General features: G+C 41.2%; 1 protein-coding gene across 1 annotated transcript; it reads left to right on the forward strand.

Annotated features, from left to right (window-relative positions):
- The first annotated feature begins 989 nt into the window (after positions 1-989).
- On the forward strand, positions 990-13,322 carry LOC119013852 (myosin heavy chain, fast skeletal muscle-like). Its single transcript, XM_037088737.1, has 40 exons — positions 990-1,108; positions 1,224-1,446; positions 1,617-1,760; positions 1,884-2,040; positions 2,152-2,179; positions 2,258-2,375; positions 2,464-2,556; positions 2,641-2,704; positions 2,819-2,917; positions 3,009-3,112; positions 3,196-3,334; positions 3,475-3,593; positions 3,693-3,842; positions 3,930-4,100; positions 4,212-4,518; positions 5,009-5,085; positions 5,165-5,252; positions 5,341-5,458; positions 5,580-5,703; positions 5,801-5,937; positions 7,301-7,556; positions 7,734-7,976; positions 8,066-8,242; positions 8,415-8,560; positions 8,672-8,762; positions 8,871-9,260; positions 9,396-9,522; positions 9,610-9,728; positions 9,891-10,087; positions 10,175-10,358; positions 10,439-10,604; positions 10,722-10,846; positions 10,963-11,271; positions 11,356-11,559; positions 11,652-11,777; positions 11,877-12,047; positions 12,584-12,688; positions 12,772-12,867; positions 12,973-13,104; positions 13,213-13,322. Exons 2-40 carry the CDS (start codon positions 1,243-1,245, stop codon positions 13,228-13,230), a joined length of 5,823 nt encoding a protein of 1,940 aa, XP_036944632.1. The 5' UTR covers positions 990-1,108; positions 1,224-1,242; the 3' UTR covers positions 13,231-13,322.
- Positions 13,323-14,684: the final 1,362 nt, after the last annotated feature.

Raw genomic sequence — 14,684 nt, forward strand, 5'->3', positions numbered from 1 at the left:
TTATTATAGGAATATGAGATACGCCAGTCTGCTGTAATCGTAAACTAGAAACATTTGGGGACATTTCCAAAACTAAGGTCTCTGCATTCATTTGACATGACTCAAAAACAGTAATACAATGTAAAATCCAAAAGTACAGTGCTCTGACTTTCATTTCTAAGGTCAAATAGAGCACAGCCACATCTATACATTTCATGGTAATGATATTAGCACAACCTATATGTTGGTACTAAAGATGTACTTATTATTTAATAAACATGTGTATACAACTACAGCGCTCTTATTATTGTCATTTAGGGGCAAACTCAAGTGTCCTGCAATTGAACACAAATGGAATTTGCAAGACTTTTCAAAACCAACCCCCCAAATTGTCCATTCATTTAAAGAAAGATGTTAAAAACAAATCCCAACTTCAGTATCACTAAAATCAAAAATTATAATGATTGGAATGATACACAAACCACATTCTGTAATAATGCATCCTGTATTTTCTACAAAAGTAATATGCAAACCTTGTCCTTAAACGTCACTGCCACAAATAAGCAAGAGGATGCAAAGAATTCATGACCAAACTGAGCGAGAGACTGTTGCTGACCAGGCAATCCCTCCCTCTATAAAAGAGGCTCTTCTGAGCTACTGCATTAACTGAAGCTCCACCGCAGGTGAGTGGATTCACTTTGACTTCAGTTTTTACTGTTCTTTATTAGTCAGTGAAGTTAATGTGTTCCTAATTACTTTTATAAATTGTCCAGAATTCTATGGCAGAGTGACCTTGGTGGAAATCTTGACCAGACATTGTTCCGAAACAATTTACACTGTCACTGCTAGTGAGAGCAGTTGAGTGGATGGAAGAATATTTTAATGTTTAATGAGTGACTTTGACTTTGACTTTAACAATTCAGTTGATTACAGTTTGAATATGTTTTATTAGTCTGTAAACATTTTGCAACCTTTACCCTCATCTGTTTTCTAATTGGCTAAATTTCCATATAAAATATAATGTGTGATTAATCTGAAACAAGTTATTGTACTCATGTCTAATCATGTATTTGCAGGATATCCCAACTCCACCAAAGACGCCAACGCTCAGTTTTCGGAACCAACTGAGGTAAAAGATTTCCCCATAAAAAAACTTTAAATCTCCATAATCAGCTGGGTAGAAGACCATAGCTATATCATATTGATAATACTGAATGACACTATTGTGGACTTCATCTTTTCAGTCTCCACTGAAGTGCCACCATGAGCACAGACGCAGAGATGGAGCAGTATGGCCCGGCGGCGGTCTACCTCCGGAAGCCAGAGAAGGAGAGGCTTGAGGCACAAACCATGCCTTTTGATGCCAAAACCGCCTATTTTGTGGCTGAGCCAACGGAGATGTACCTCAAGGGTAAACTTGTAAAGAATGAGGGTGGAAAAGCCACGGTGGAAACCGACTGTGGAAAGGTAAGGTTTCAACAAAACTACTTGATTGATTTTCATCTAAGACACCTTGTATATACAAGGATGGGATTTACATTTATTCAAAACAATATCTTAGAAAAACATTAAGCAATTATTCAGTTTCTCAGTGTATTTTAGGTTCAAACTGACGTTATACTGTATTTGGTATTCAGACGATCACAGTAAAAGAGGAGGACATCCACCCCAGGAATCCTCCCAAGTATGACAAAATTGAGGACATGGCCATGATGACCCACCTCAATGAGCCCTGCGTGTTGTATAACCTCAAAGAGCGTTATGCATCATGGATGATCTACGTGAGTTTCCACATTATGCTAATCTAATGTATATGGAAATATGTATAGAGTCTATGTACCTAAATGGAAAGCCAATAAAATCTAAATAAAATCACACTATGTTTATGCTTTTAACTATTTCAGACATACTCTGGGTTGTTTTGCGTTGTGGTGAATCCATATAAGTGGCTTCCTGTGTATGACGCCACATGCGTAGAAGCATACAGAGGCAAGAAGAGGATTGAGGCTCCACCCCACATCTTCTCCATCTCTGACAATGGCTATCAGTTCATGCTCACTGGTAAGATAAAAATGTCGGTGTTGGAATCCAAACACACAAAGGTAATATCTTCCATTAATATTTAGGGAAAGAAAAAGAAATCTCATGTCAGCATTTATGCTTGTGTCTCAGATCGTGAGAACCAGTCTATCCTGATTACGTGAGTATAATACACTATGAATTTATGAACTTAATGATAATAGAGCAAAATCTTAATAATGTGTCTTGTGTACCCCAGTGGAGAATCCGGTGCTGGAAAGACTGTCAACACCAAGCGTGTCATCCAGTACTTTGCAACAATTGCAGCTATTGGAGCTAAGAAGTCTGACGCACAACAGCAAACGAGCAAAATTAAGGTGAAATTGGTTGTGTCGCATGACAGTGTTTGTCAGAGGAAAGTTAATTTGACTGTATAGCTCACATAATTAAAATCTTCTGTTGCAGGGCTCTCTTGAGGACCAGATTGTTGCAGCCAACCCTCTGCTGGAGGCTTATGGTAATGCCAAGACTGTGAGGAATGACAACTCCTCTCGTTTTGTAAGTGCTGGAAAAAATATCTTGAGACTTTTTTCGTTCCTACATTTACAAAAAACTGATGATATTAATGTTCTGGCTGTCTAGGGTAAATTTATCAGGATCCACTTTGGTACTACTGGCAAGCTGGCTTCAGCTGATATTGAAACATGTAAGTTTCGACCATGGTATTAGTCAATATCCATTTAAATTATAATATAGGCTCTGATAAAGTTACAATAAATGTTAAAACAAAAGAGTTTTCAATTTAAATTAATTTTTTTAGATCTGCTGGAGAAGTCTCGTGTCACCTTCCAGTTGTCTGCTGAGAGGAGCTACCATATCTTCTACCAGCTGCTGACTGGTCACAAGCCTGAGCTCCAGGGTATGTTACTACCCCAATTTTAAATAATACATTAAACAATTTAAGAAAAAAGCATCAAACAATATTATGTAATTCTCCTGTCCTCCTCTAGAGGCTCTTCTGATCACCACCAACCCCTATGACTACCCAATGATCAGTCAGGGTGAAATCACTGTGAAAAGCATCGATGATGTGGAGGAGTTCATTGCAACAGATGTAAGACAACAATTTAGTTAAAGAGATAGTATACAGGGGAAAATGTTTAACATGCCAATGACTTTTCTTAATTTACTCTGCAGACTGCTATTGACATCCTGGGCTTCACTGCTGAGGAGAAAATGGGCATCTACAAGCTGACTGGAGCTGTGATTCATCATGGTGGCATGAAATTCAAGCAGAAGCAGCGTGAGGAGCAGGCTGAACCAGATGGCAATGAGGGTAATTTCTAAAATAATACACTCTTATCATGCAAGATTTCTGTTATCTAAGACACTACACAAGTCAGTGTGCATTTAAAATTTTTCAAGGAAGTATTCCTTCATTCACTCATTCATATAACTTGTTTTTCTGTCCATCAGAGGCTGATAAAATCGCCTACCTCCTGGGCCTGAACTCAGCTGATATGCTGAAAGCTCTGTGCTACCCAAGAGTCAAGGTCGGCAATGAGATGGTGACCAAAGGTCAGACCGTCCCACAGGTAAAAAGATATAAGTTTGGTGTTTGGAAAGGGAAATATTTACATTTCCAAATAAAAGTATCAACTAATAAATCCCCACACTTACATTCTTATATTTAGGTCAACAATTCTGTCAGCGCTCTGTGCAAATCCATCTATGAGAAAATGTTCTTGTGGATGGTCGTTCGTATCAATGAGATGCTGGACACAAAGCAGGCAAGACAGTTCTTCATTGGAGTGTTGGATATCGCTGGATTTGAGATCTTTGATGTAAGTTTTAGAAAATCAACCTTTCTGAGAGATTCAAAAGTTCAAACTTATTTAGGCATGAAAATAAATGCTTTTCTATAACTATAGTTCAACAGCTTGGAGCAACTCTGCATCAACTTCACCAATGAAAAACTGCAACAGTTCTTCAACCACCACATGTTTGTCCTGGAGCAAGAGGAGTACAAGAAGGAGGGTATTGTTTGGGAGTTCATTGACTTCGGTATGGACTTGGCTGCCTGCATTGAGCTTATCGAGAAGGTAATATATCACGTTTTTAAATAAGTTAGATTTAAGTTCTCCATTCAAGTACTAATGTTTGCTTCCTCAAGTAATTTTTTTGTCTTACCTTGAAATGTAAATTCTTCTCAGCCAATGGGCATCTTCTCCATCCTTGAAGAGGAGTGCATGTTCCCCAAGGCCTCTGACACAACTTTCAAGAATAAGCTGCATGATCAGCATCTTGGCAAGACCAAGGCCTTTGAGAAGCCAAAGCCTGGAAAGGGCAAGGCTGAAGCTCACTTCGCCCTGGTTCACTATGCTGGCACAGTTGAATACAATATCAATGGCTGGCTGGACAAGAACAAGGACCCCTTGAACGATTCAGTTGTTCAGCTCTACCAGAAAGCTTCAAACAAACTGCTGGTCTTGTTGTATGCAGCCATGCCTGGAGCTGATGGTAAGAGAGAAAAGTGAGCAGAGTTTACAGAAACTCTGTGTACCCTGTACAGATGTGTTGATGTCCTATTTTCTACTGTTGAAGATAGTGAGCAATGTTGCCATCTTTTTTAATAGCTATTGGCAACTTAATAAAAAGTGTAGTTTGGAAAGTGACAGGCAGTGCAGTGACTTTGTCGTGAAAAATCAGTGTCTGTTTCAATTGAGTTGGATCAACTAAGATACTGGTAACTTCTTTGTGATAGTATATTTATTTAGGTACATTTGAAAAAGTGAAATCAACAGTCCAGAGTAAATGGTTATAACAGTTACTGCTGTGTCATCCAATGCCAGGAATAACATTAAGTATTTTGCAAAACAGAGGCTGCTGGTTGAAATTGAAATTGAAAAATAGACAGTCAAGAAGAACAAAACATAAACCACTTACTGCAGTGTATTACTGTTATTATTATTTGGTACCATTAAAGAAAATGTCATGTTTTGCAAAATAGAGGCTGCTGGTGGTGGCGGCAAGAAGGGAGGCAAGAAGAAGGGTGGTTCCTTCCAGACTGTATCGGCTCTTTTCAGGGTATGTATTGTTTCATATTTTTGGATACATTTTAACAATCTAATCTTGAAACAATGAATTTTGTGACGGTCATCCACAGGAGAACTTGGGCAAGCTGATGACCAACTTGAGGAGCACTCACCCTCACTTTGTCCGCTGTCTGATTCCTAATGAATCAAAGACCCCAGGTAAGAAGCACATAACCCAGATTTGTGCAATGTGAGTGACCTGGTCATGTAAAGAAATGTTTTGATACAAGGAATTTGCAATGTGCAGGTCTTATGGAGAACTTCTTGGTCATCCACCAGCTGAGGTGTAATGGTGTGCTGGAGGGCATCAGAATCTGCAGAAAGGGCTTCCCAAGCAGAATCCTCTACGGTGACTTCAAGCAGAGGTGACTGCAGTTTTCGTTATAAGCAAGTCAAGTTGATTTTCGTACAGGTATTAGGATGGTAAACACCAAGAAAAGGAAAGTGGGAGGAAGATAAAAGGAACAACACAATTTTCTCTTGTAGATACAAAGTATTGAATGCCAGTGTCATCCCTGATGGACAGTTCATTGACAACAAGAAAGCTTCAGAGAAGCTGCTTGGCTCCATTGATGTGGACCACACTCAGTACAAGTTTGGACACACAAAGGTTTATCCTCAATGACAGCACTAACACATTTACTTGTGTGGTTGTCCTGTTATATCCCTATGCACTGAATACTAATTTGCCCCACTTGACAACATAGGTGTTCTTCAAAGCTGGTCTGCTGGGTACCCTGGAGGAGATGAGAGATGAGAAACTGGCTGAGCTGGTGACCATGACTCAGGCTCTCTGCAGAGGATATGTCATGAGGAAGGAGTTTGTTAAGATGATGGAGAGGAGGTAGGATTATTTTTCTGTCTCCTAAACTGTACTGTCCAATTATGTAGTTGATATACACGCACCGGCCACTTTATTAGGCACACCTTGCTAGTACCGGGTTGGACCCCCTTTTGCCTTCAGAACTGCCTTAATCCTTTGTGGCATAGATTGAACAAGGTACTGGAAACATTCCTCAGAGAGTTTGGTCAATATTGACTTGATAGCATCACGCAGTTGCTGCAGATTTGTCAGCTGCACATCCATGATGCGAATCTCCCGTTCCACCACATCCCAAAGGTGCTCTATTGGATTGAGATTTGGTGACTGTGGAGGCCATTTGAGTACAGTGAACTCATTGTCATGTTCAAGAAAGCAGTCTGAGATGATTCGAGCTTTATGACATGGTGCGTTATCCTGCTGGAAGTAGCCATCAGAAGATGGGTACACTGTGGTCATAAAGGGATGGACATGGTCAGAAACAATACTCAGGTAGGCTGTGGCATTGCAACGATGCTCAATTTGTACTAAGGGGCCCAAAGAGTGCCAAGAAAATATGCCCCCCACCATTACACCACCACCACCAGCCTGAACCGTTGATACAAGGCAGGATGGATCCATGCTTTCATGTTGCTGACGCCAAATTCTGCGCCTACCATCCGAATGTCGCAGCAGAAATCGAGACTCATCAGACCAGGCAACGTTTTTCCAGTCTTCTGTTGTCCAATTTCGGTGAGCCTGTGCGAATTGTAGCCTCTGTTTCCTGTTCTTAGCTGACAGGAATGGCACCCGGTGTGGTCTTCTGGTGATGTAGCCCATCTGCCTCAAGGTTCAACGTGTTGTGCGTTCAGAGATGTTCTTCTGCATACCTTGGTTGTAACGAGTGGTTATTTGAGTTACTGTTGCCTTTCTATCAACTCGAACTAGTCTGGCCATTCTCCTCTGACCTCTGGCATCAACAAGGCATTTTCGCCCACAGAACTGCCGCTCACTGAAAATTTTCTCTTTTTCGGACCATTCTCTGTAAACCCTAGAGATGGTTGTGCATGAAAATCCCAGGAGATCAGCAGTTCCTGAAACACTCAGACCAGCCCGTCTGGCACCAACAACCATGCCATGTTCAAAGTCACTTAAATCACCTTTCTTCCCCATTCTGATGCTCAGTTTGAACTGCAGCAGATCGTCTTGACCATGTCTACATGCCTAAATGCATTGAGTTGCTGCCATGTGATTGGCTGATTAGGAATTTGCATTTAACAAGCAGTTGGACAGGTGTACCTAATAAAGTGGCCGGTGAGTGTATATGTTTTTAATTGTTAGACTTAGAAGTTCTCTAAAATAAAGTTTCAGAAGAAATGACACTTTCTACATCTATCTCATTTTCCAGGGAAGCTATCTACTCTATCCAGTACAACATCCGTTCATTCATGAATGTTAAAAACTGGCCATGGATGAATCTCTACTTCAAGATCAAGCCTCTCCTGAAGAGTGCTGAGACTGAGAAGGAGCTGCAGCAGATGAAGGAGAACTATGATAAGATGAAAACAGACCTGGCTACTGCCCTGGCCAAGAAGAAGGAACTGGAGGAGAAGATGGTTTCCCTGGTACAGGAGAAGAATGACCTGCAACTCCAAGTGGCTTCAGTAAGTAGGAAACAAAGGAAGTATAATTCTATTACATATACGCTTGTACAATGTTGCTTCAATTTACTCATATCTAGATGAGATAAGAAGAGGCCAAACACTCTTACTGACTTCTAATATCAGAGTGTATCCATCTTCAAACTTTCAATTGTATCATATGTTCATTGTGTACAATAGGAAGTTGATAACCTCTCTGATGCTGAGGAAAGATGTGAAGGGCTCATTAAGAGCAAGATCCAACTCGAGGCCAAACTCAAAGAGACAACCGAGAGACTGGAGGATGAAGAGGAAATCAATGCTGAGCTGACTGCCAAGAAGAGGAAGCTGGAGGATGAATGCTCTGAGCTGAAGAAAGACATTGATGACTTGGAGCTCACTTTGGCTAAAGTGGAGAAGGAGAAACATGCCACAGAAAACAAGGTTTGGATTATTTTAAACCCACATTCATTTAAACACAGACCATATGAGTATAATGTGATGGGAACAATGCACCTTTCACATCATTTTAGGTGAAAAACCTGACAGAGGAGATGGCATCTCAAGATGAGTCGATTGCCAAGTTAACCAAGGAGAAGAAAGCCCTCCAAGAGAGCCACCAGCAAACACTTGATGATCTCCAGGCAGAGGAAGACAAAGTCAACACTCTGACCAAAGCCAAGACAAAGCTGGAACAGCAAGTGGACGATGTGAGAAAACAATTGTTTCAATTGTGTGTTTCTACTGTCAAGTAGCTACTTCTTTAATTGACATTCCATGTTACACATTCAAAATGATGTGTAATGTAACTCACGTTTCTTTGTATTGACACACTATCATTTGAATACCTCAAATCATTTATCATTAACTGTCATGTGATAGCTCGAGGGATCACTGGAGCAAGAGAAGAAGCTCCGCATGGACCTTGAGAGAGCCAAGAGGAAGCTTGAGGGAGATCTGAAACTAGCCCAGGAATCCATCATGGATCTGGAGAATGACAAACAGCAATCTGATGAGAAAATCAAGAAGTAAGTTTTTTTGATTTAGGTTACTAATCTTTTTCTCAGCATCTGAAACATTACATTCCAACAACAGTACAGACTGTGACAGTGAAAGCTTTTATTTGTATCCTCATCAAGGAAAGACTTTGAAACCAGCCAGCTCCTCAGCAAGATTGAGGATGAACAGTCGCTTGGTGCTCAGCTTCAAAAGAAAATCAAAGAGCTCCAGGTGATATACTCAGCATGCATACAGTATTACATGCTTGCAAAAAAGACTTAGTAATTCAAAAACGACACAATATATTCAAATCAATAAACCTTCTTTCATCAAATCTAGGCTCGTATTGAGGAGCTGGAGGAAGAGATTGAGGCTGAGAGGGCTGCTCGGGCTAAGGTTGAGAAGCAGAGGGCTGACCTCTCCAGGGAGCTTGAGGAGATCAGTGAGAGGCTCGAGGAGGCTGGTGGAGCAACAGCTGCTCAGATTGAGATAAGCAAGAAGCGTGAAGCTGAGTTCCAGAAATTGCGTCGGGATCTTGAAGAGTCAACCCTGCAGCATGAAGCAACCGCATCAGCTCTCCGCAAGAAGCAGGCAGACAGTGTTGCAGAGCTGGGAGAGCAGATCGACAACCTCCAGCGTGTCAAGCAGAAGCTGGAGAAGGAGAAGAGCGAGTACAAGATGGAGATTGATGACCTCTCCAGCAACATGGAGGCTGTTGCTAAAGCTAAGGTGAGTCGTTTGTTTAAAGCTGAGTTATTTGCTTGTTGTTATGCTCACAAACATGATCTCTAACCAATAAATATGGCAGTAGATTTAAATTTTGAAAAAAAAGCCTCAGTGTATATCATGTTTTGTTGTTGATAGGGCAACTTGGAAAAAATGTGCAGAACTCTTGAGGACCAGTTCAGTGAGCTCAAAGCCAAAAATGATGAGAATGTTCGCCAGCTGAACGACATTAATGGACAGAAGGCAAGACTGCAGACAGAGAACGGTGAGTGTCCTGGAATAAAAACTATTCATGGAAGTTATTAATGAGAATTTTAATAATTAAAAAATGGAATTACACATTGTCATTCAGGTGAGTTCTCCCGCCAGCTTGAGGAGAAGGAAGCTCTTGTTTCCCAGCTGACCAGAGGAAAACAAGCCTTCACTCAACAGATTGAGGAGCTGAAGAGACACGTTGAGGAGGAAGTCAAGGTGAACAAGTTTACATGGCTTGTTATTAGATTTTAATAGGGGAAATATTCTCTTTTTCAAATTTTATTCAAAAGTGAATGGCTACATCAAAATGATTAAACTTTTTTTAAAAAGTACTTCTACTTCATAGGTATGATACTAATGTTTTGTCATGATCAACAGGCCAAGAATGCCCTGGCCCATGCAGTTCAGTCAGCTCGCCATGACTGTGATCTGCTCAGAGAGCAGTTTGAGGAGGAGCAGGAGGCCAAAGCTGAGCTACAGAGAGGAATGTCCAAGGCCAACAGTGAGGTGGCTCAATGGAGAACCAAATATGAGACTGATGCTATCCAGCGCACTGAGGAGCTGGAGGAGTCCAAGTATATGATCCTTTCTACTTTTGCAAAAATAAATCCATTTTTGCTGTCTTTGTTCACTTAAGATCAAATAATTCCTCTTCACTACAGGAAAAAGCTTGCCCAGCGCTTGCAGGATGCTGAGGAATCCATTGAGGCTGTGAACTCCAAGTGCGCCTCCTTGGAGAAGACCAAGCAGAGGCTGCAGGGTGAGGTGGAGGACCTCATGATTGACGTTGAGAGAGCCAATGCTCTGGCTGCCAACCTTGACAAGAAGCAGAGGAACTTTGATAAGGTGCATAGAGATTACAAAGAAAATCAAACCAGAACATTCAAATGAAGAATGTAACCTTTCATTCATCCATACAATTCTAGGTCCTTGCAGAATGGAAACAGAAGTATGAGGAGGGCCAGGCAGAGCTGGAGGGAGCTCAGAAGGAGGCTCGTTCTCTCAGCACTGAAATGTTCAAGATGAAGAACTCTTATGAGGAGGCTCTGGATCATCTGGAGACCATGAAGAGAGAGAACAAGAACCTGCAGCGTATGTCAATCTTACTATATTCTATGAGCATTATTTGGTTGTAAAAGCACTGACACATTTTCCAGATGTAATCTGCAAATACAGTTCTAACTATATTTGACTTTGGTTGTTCTACAGAGGAGATCTCAGACCTGACTGAACAGATTGGTGAGACTGGTAAGAGTATCCATGAGTTGGAGAAAGCCAAGAAGACTGTAGAGACTGAGAAGTCTGAAATTCAGTCAGCACTGGAGGAAGCTGAGGTAAAATCTTAATTACATTACTGAACTACTATGATAAAATACATGGCTAAAATGTAACTATGTATTAATTTAGAATTTATAAAAAATACCTTTTGTGGTGTTTGTGACTTTTCAAGGGCACACTGGAACATGAGGAGGCCAAAATTCTCCGTGTCCAGCTTGAGCTCAACCAGATCAAAGGTGAAGTTGACAGGAAGCTGGCAGAGAAGGATGAGGAGATGGAGCAGATCAAGAGGAACAGCCAGAGAGTGATTGACTCCATGCAGAGCACTCTTGATTCTGAGGTCAGGAGCAGGAATGATGCCCTGAGAGTCAAGAAGAAGATGGAGGGAGACCTGAATGAGATGGAGATTCAGCTGAGCCATGCCAACAGGCAGGCTGCTGAGTCTCAGAAACAACTGAGGAATGTCCAGGGACAACTCAAGGTAAGATTTGTTTCATAACAAAATGTCTTTTTCCTTTTTTAATGAAAGGGAAATTACATATTATTTTTCTCTGTTCAATGTCAGGATGCCCAACTGCACCTTGACGATGCTCTCAGAGGACAGGAAGACATGAAGGAGCAGGTTGCCATGGTGGAGCGCAGAAATGGCCTGATGTTGGCTGAGATCGAGGAGCTGAGAGCCGCTCTGGAGCAGACAGAGAGAGGACGCAAAGTGGCTGAACAGGAGCTGGTTGATGCTAGTGAGCGTGTTGGACTGCTTCACTCTCAGGTGTGTTTTTCATGAATTTGCAAGAATTTTATCCAATCAAAAGATGTGAGACACATACCACTTAACTCTGTCTATTCATGTACAATGATCAGAATACCAGTCTTATGAACACCAAGAAGAAGCTGGAGGCTGACCTCATCCAGGTTCAAGGTGAAGTGGATGATGCTGTTCAGGAATCAAGAAATGCTGACGAGAAAGCCAAGAAGGCTATTACTGATGTGAGTTAACACCTTCAAGAACTGGTCTGCTTGTATGTATTCAATTAATGGTGAGTTTTTTCTGAATAAACTGCAATTAGAGACTTTTTATCATCTCAGGCTGCCATGATGGCCGAGGAGCTGAAGAAGGAGCAGGACACCAGTGCTCACCTGGAGAGGATGAAGAAGAACCTGGAGGTCACAGTCAAGGACCTCCAGCACCGTCTGGATGAGGCTGAGAACCTCGCCATGAAGGGTGGCAAGAAGCAGCTCCAGAAACTGGAGGCCAGGGTATGAACTTTGTTAAAATAATTCTGCGATAATTTAGAACTGGAGGAAGGAGATCAGAGTCAGCTCAAAGTTAAACAAGGTTTTAATCTTGTACAAGAGGAGCATTCACAGAGCAACATGCAGGTCTGTTACAAAGTGAAGACTCAATGTCTGAGGAGAAAAGCATGGTATTTATCTGTCTCTGTGGGCGTGTTTTCACTGTGTTTATTACTAATTTATTCCCTCCTGCACTTAACGAAGTAATTAACAGAGAAGGAAGTGTTAACCCTTAGTGATTATTCAATACCTTACATAGGTCATAAAACAACCTAAACCGAGGTCACAGACCACAGGTTACAGGTCATGTTAAACATTTATATTGAACAAGATTTCACTTCACCTCTCTCTTCATGAAATACAAAATCTCCATCACAAACTATATATAAAAATCAATAATAGGTTGTTTTTGGAGGCACATCACTTTTATTATGCCTTTTATTATTTCAACTAAAATATTTGCATGGAAGACTGATATGTTATTTATCATCACATGACAGGTACGTGAGCTGGAGAGTGAAGTTGAGGCCGAGCAGAGACGTGGAGCTGATGCTGTAAAAGGAGTTCGCAAATATGAGAGGAGAGTGAAGGAGCTGACATACCAGGTAAGCTGTACTGAAAAACTCCCCTAAACTCTAATTTATTTTCTATTCTTCTTCACATACTGTGTAATCTTGTATCTGTACAGACTGAGGAGGACAAGAAGAATGTGAACAGACTTCAGGATCTGGTGGACAAGCTGCAGCTTAAAGTGAAGTCTTACAAGAGACAGGCTGAGGAGGCTGTAAGTCAAATACATAATGTGGCACATCATTGACAGCTGATTTAATAATAACATCACTATTAACTGTCTTGTAACTGCGCCAACATACCTCTAAACACTTAACAGGAGGAGCAGGCCAACACCCACATGTCCAGGCTCAGGAAGGTTCAGCATGAGTTTGAGGAAGCTCAGGAGCGCGCTGACATCGCTGAGTCCCAGGTCAACAAGCTGAGAGTCAAGAGCCGTGACGTTGGAAAGGTATGTTTGTTTTAAAAATAATTTGATGCTGTGAACTTTCACTGATGACAGTGTGGATCAATATCATTTCCCACGTGATTATAATAGATTTTCATCCCTCTTTTTTAGTCTGATTCTGCAGAGTAAGGGTCATCATCCTTTAGTCCTTCAACAGAGTTCATAAAATATGAACCATGGATGGGATTTCTTTACAATAAAGACGATACCTTTCATCATTATCCTGAATCCTGTCACTTCCTTTCTTCAATAATTCATTTGGTTGACCATAAAAATCAAGCCAAAACTAAGTAGAGCAATTAGCCTTGTAATGTCGTATGGTAGAGTATTTGGAGAACGGTGCTGCTCAACAAGCAATCAGCGTTTTCAGTATGGGAAAAGAATAATAGTTCTTTTACGGCAATAAGACGGCGAGGTCAGATGGTCTTTGAGACATTGAAATGCCCTCTGACTCTCTTCCACCAAAACACAGCTCCTTTTCTTTTCAGAGCATTAAGAGGCTCTGTAATTGTTGAAAACTTAGGGATAGGTTTCTTAGTCATGCAACGTTTTTATCTTTGCCAGATCTCCACGATCTACATCTGTACTAACTACATGACCCAGGAATCTTAGTTTGGGGCATGGATGTCTTTAGAATAGATGACTAAGTCATCCAGGTACACTATGCAGCAGTCTCCAAGGCCACTTTGCAGCACATGATTTAGCAGCCTCAGGAAGGTGGCTGGAGCACCCTTCAAACAAAAAGGCATGACCCAAAAAAGGGAACAACCCAAAAGATGTGTCCCTGTCAGGGGCCCATGGAGGGGAGGAAGGCACAGTAACTGCCAGACTTGGGACAAAAGAGAGGACTCAGATGCAGATTGGACAGAAGTAGAATCAAGTTTTATTTTTCTGATTCACAACTCTTCAGGCGAGATGATGAATGAAAATCTATGAAATTCTTTATGGACAGACAAAACGAACAAACACACAATAACATAAGACGCTCCCAAAGGAGGAAAACCTACACTGATCTTGATATCTGAGATATGAAACTTACAAAAGAAAAGTCACTCAGCAGAGGATGGCACAAGGCTATGAAACATATACTATTCTATCAAATAATAAAATTACAACAAAAGGCGCTCCCGAGGGAGGAAAAGAAACGTCTACAAAAACGGCTAAACTGAAACACAAGACCTAACCAGAAAATTTACAAAATCAAAATCACTCTCTCAAGAGGACAACTACAGAAAAACAAAACAAGACAATACTTATCAGGACGAGAATTCAAGGCTGTGAGTCAAGGCTTGGGTATACAACGAGACGACGAAGTACTTAGGTGACGCAGACAGGGGAAGACAAAGACTTTATACACATGAGGGAGGGAGACACAGGTGCAAACAATCAGGGATTAGGGATGACGTCAGACCAGGAACACAGGAGGAAGGGCACATGATCTGAAACGAGAGGGAAGTTACTTTCAAAATAAAACATGAATCCACAAGACAGATCCCAAAGACAAGACAACCTCACCGCGATGTGACAGTAATGCCCTGTTGGAACATGTCTTCCATCTGCTCCTAAAAAATCCTCCACTTTTG

This window comes from Acanthopagrus latus, chromosome 23 (genome assembly GCF_904848185.1).
Source record: "Acanthopagrus latus isolate v.2019 chromosome 23, fAcaLat1.1, whole genome shotgun sequence".
Taxonomy (NCBI): domain Eukaryota; kingdom Metazoa; phylum Chordata; class Actinopteri; order Spariformes; family Sparidae; genus Acanthopagrus; species Acanthopagrus latus.

Excerpts from the sequence above, each read along its gene's own strand:
- LOC119013852 (XM_037088737.1), top strand. The coding sequence starts at position 1,243 with ATGAGCACAGACGCAGAGATGGAGCAGTATGGCCCGGCGGCGGTCTAC. Across the intron at positions 1,761-1,883 it reads ATGCATCATGGATGATCTAC|ACATACTCTGGGTTGTTTTG; the intron begins GTGAGTTTCCAC and ends TAACTATTTCAG. Across the intron at positions 2,180-2,257 it reads AACCAGTCTATCCTGATTAC|TGGAGAATCCGGTGCTGGAA; the intron begins GTGAGTATAATA and ends TGTGTACCCCAG.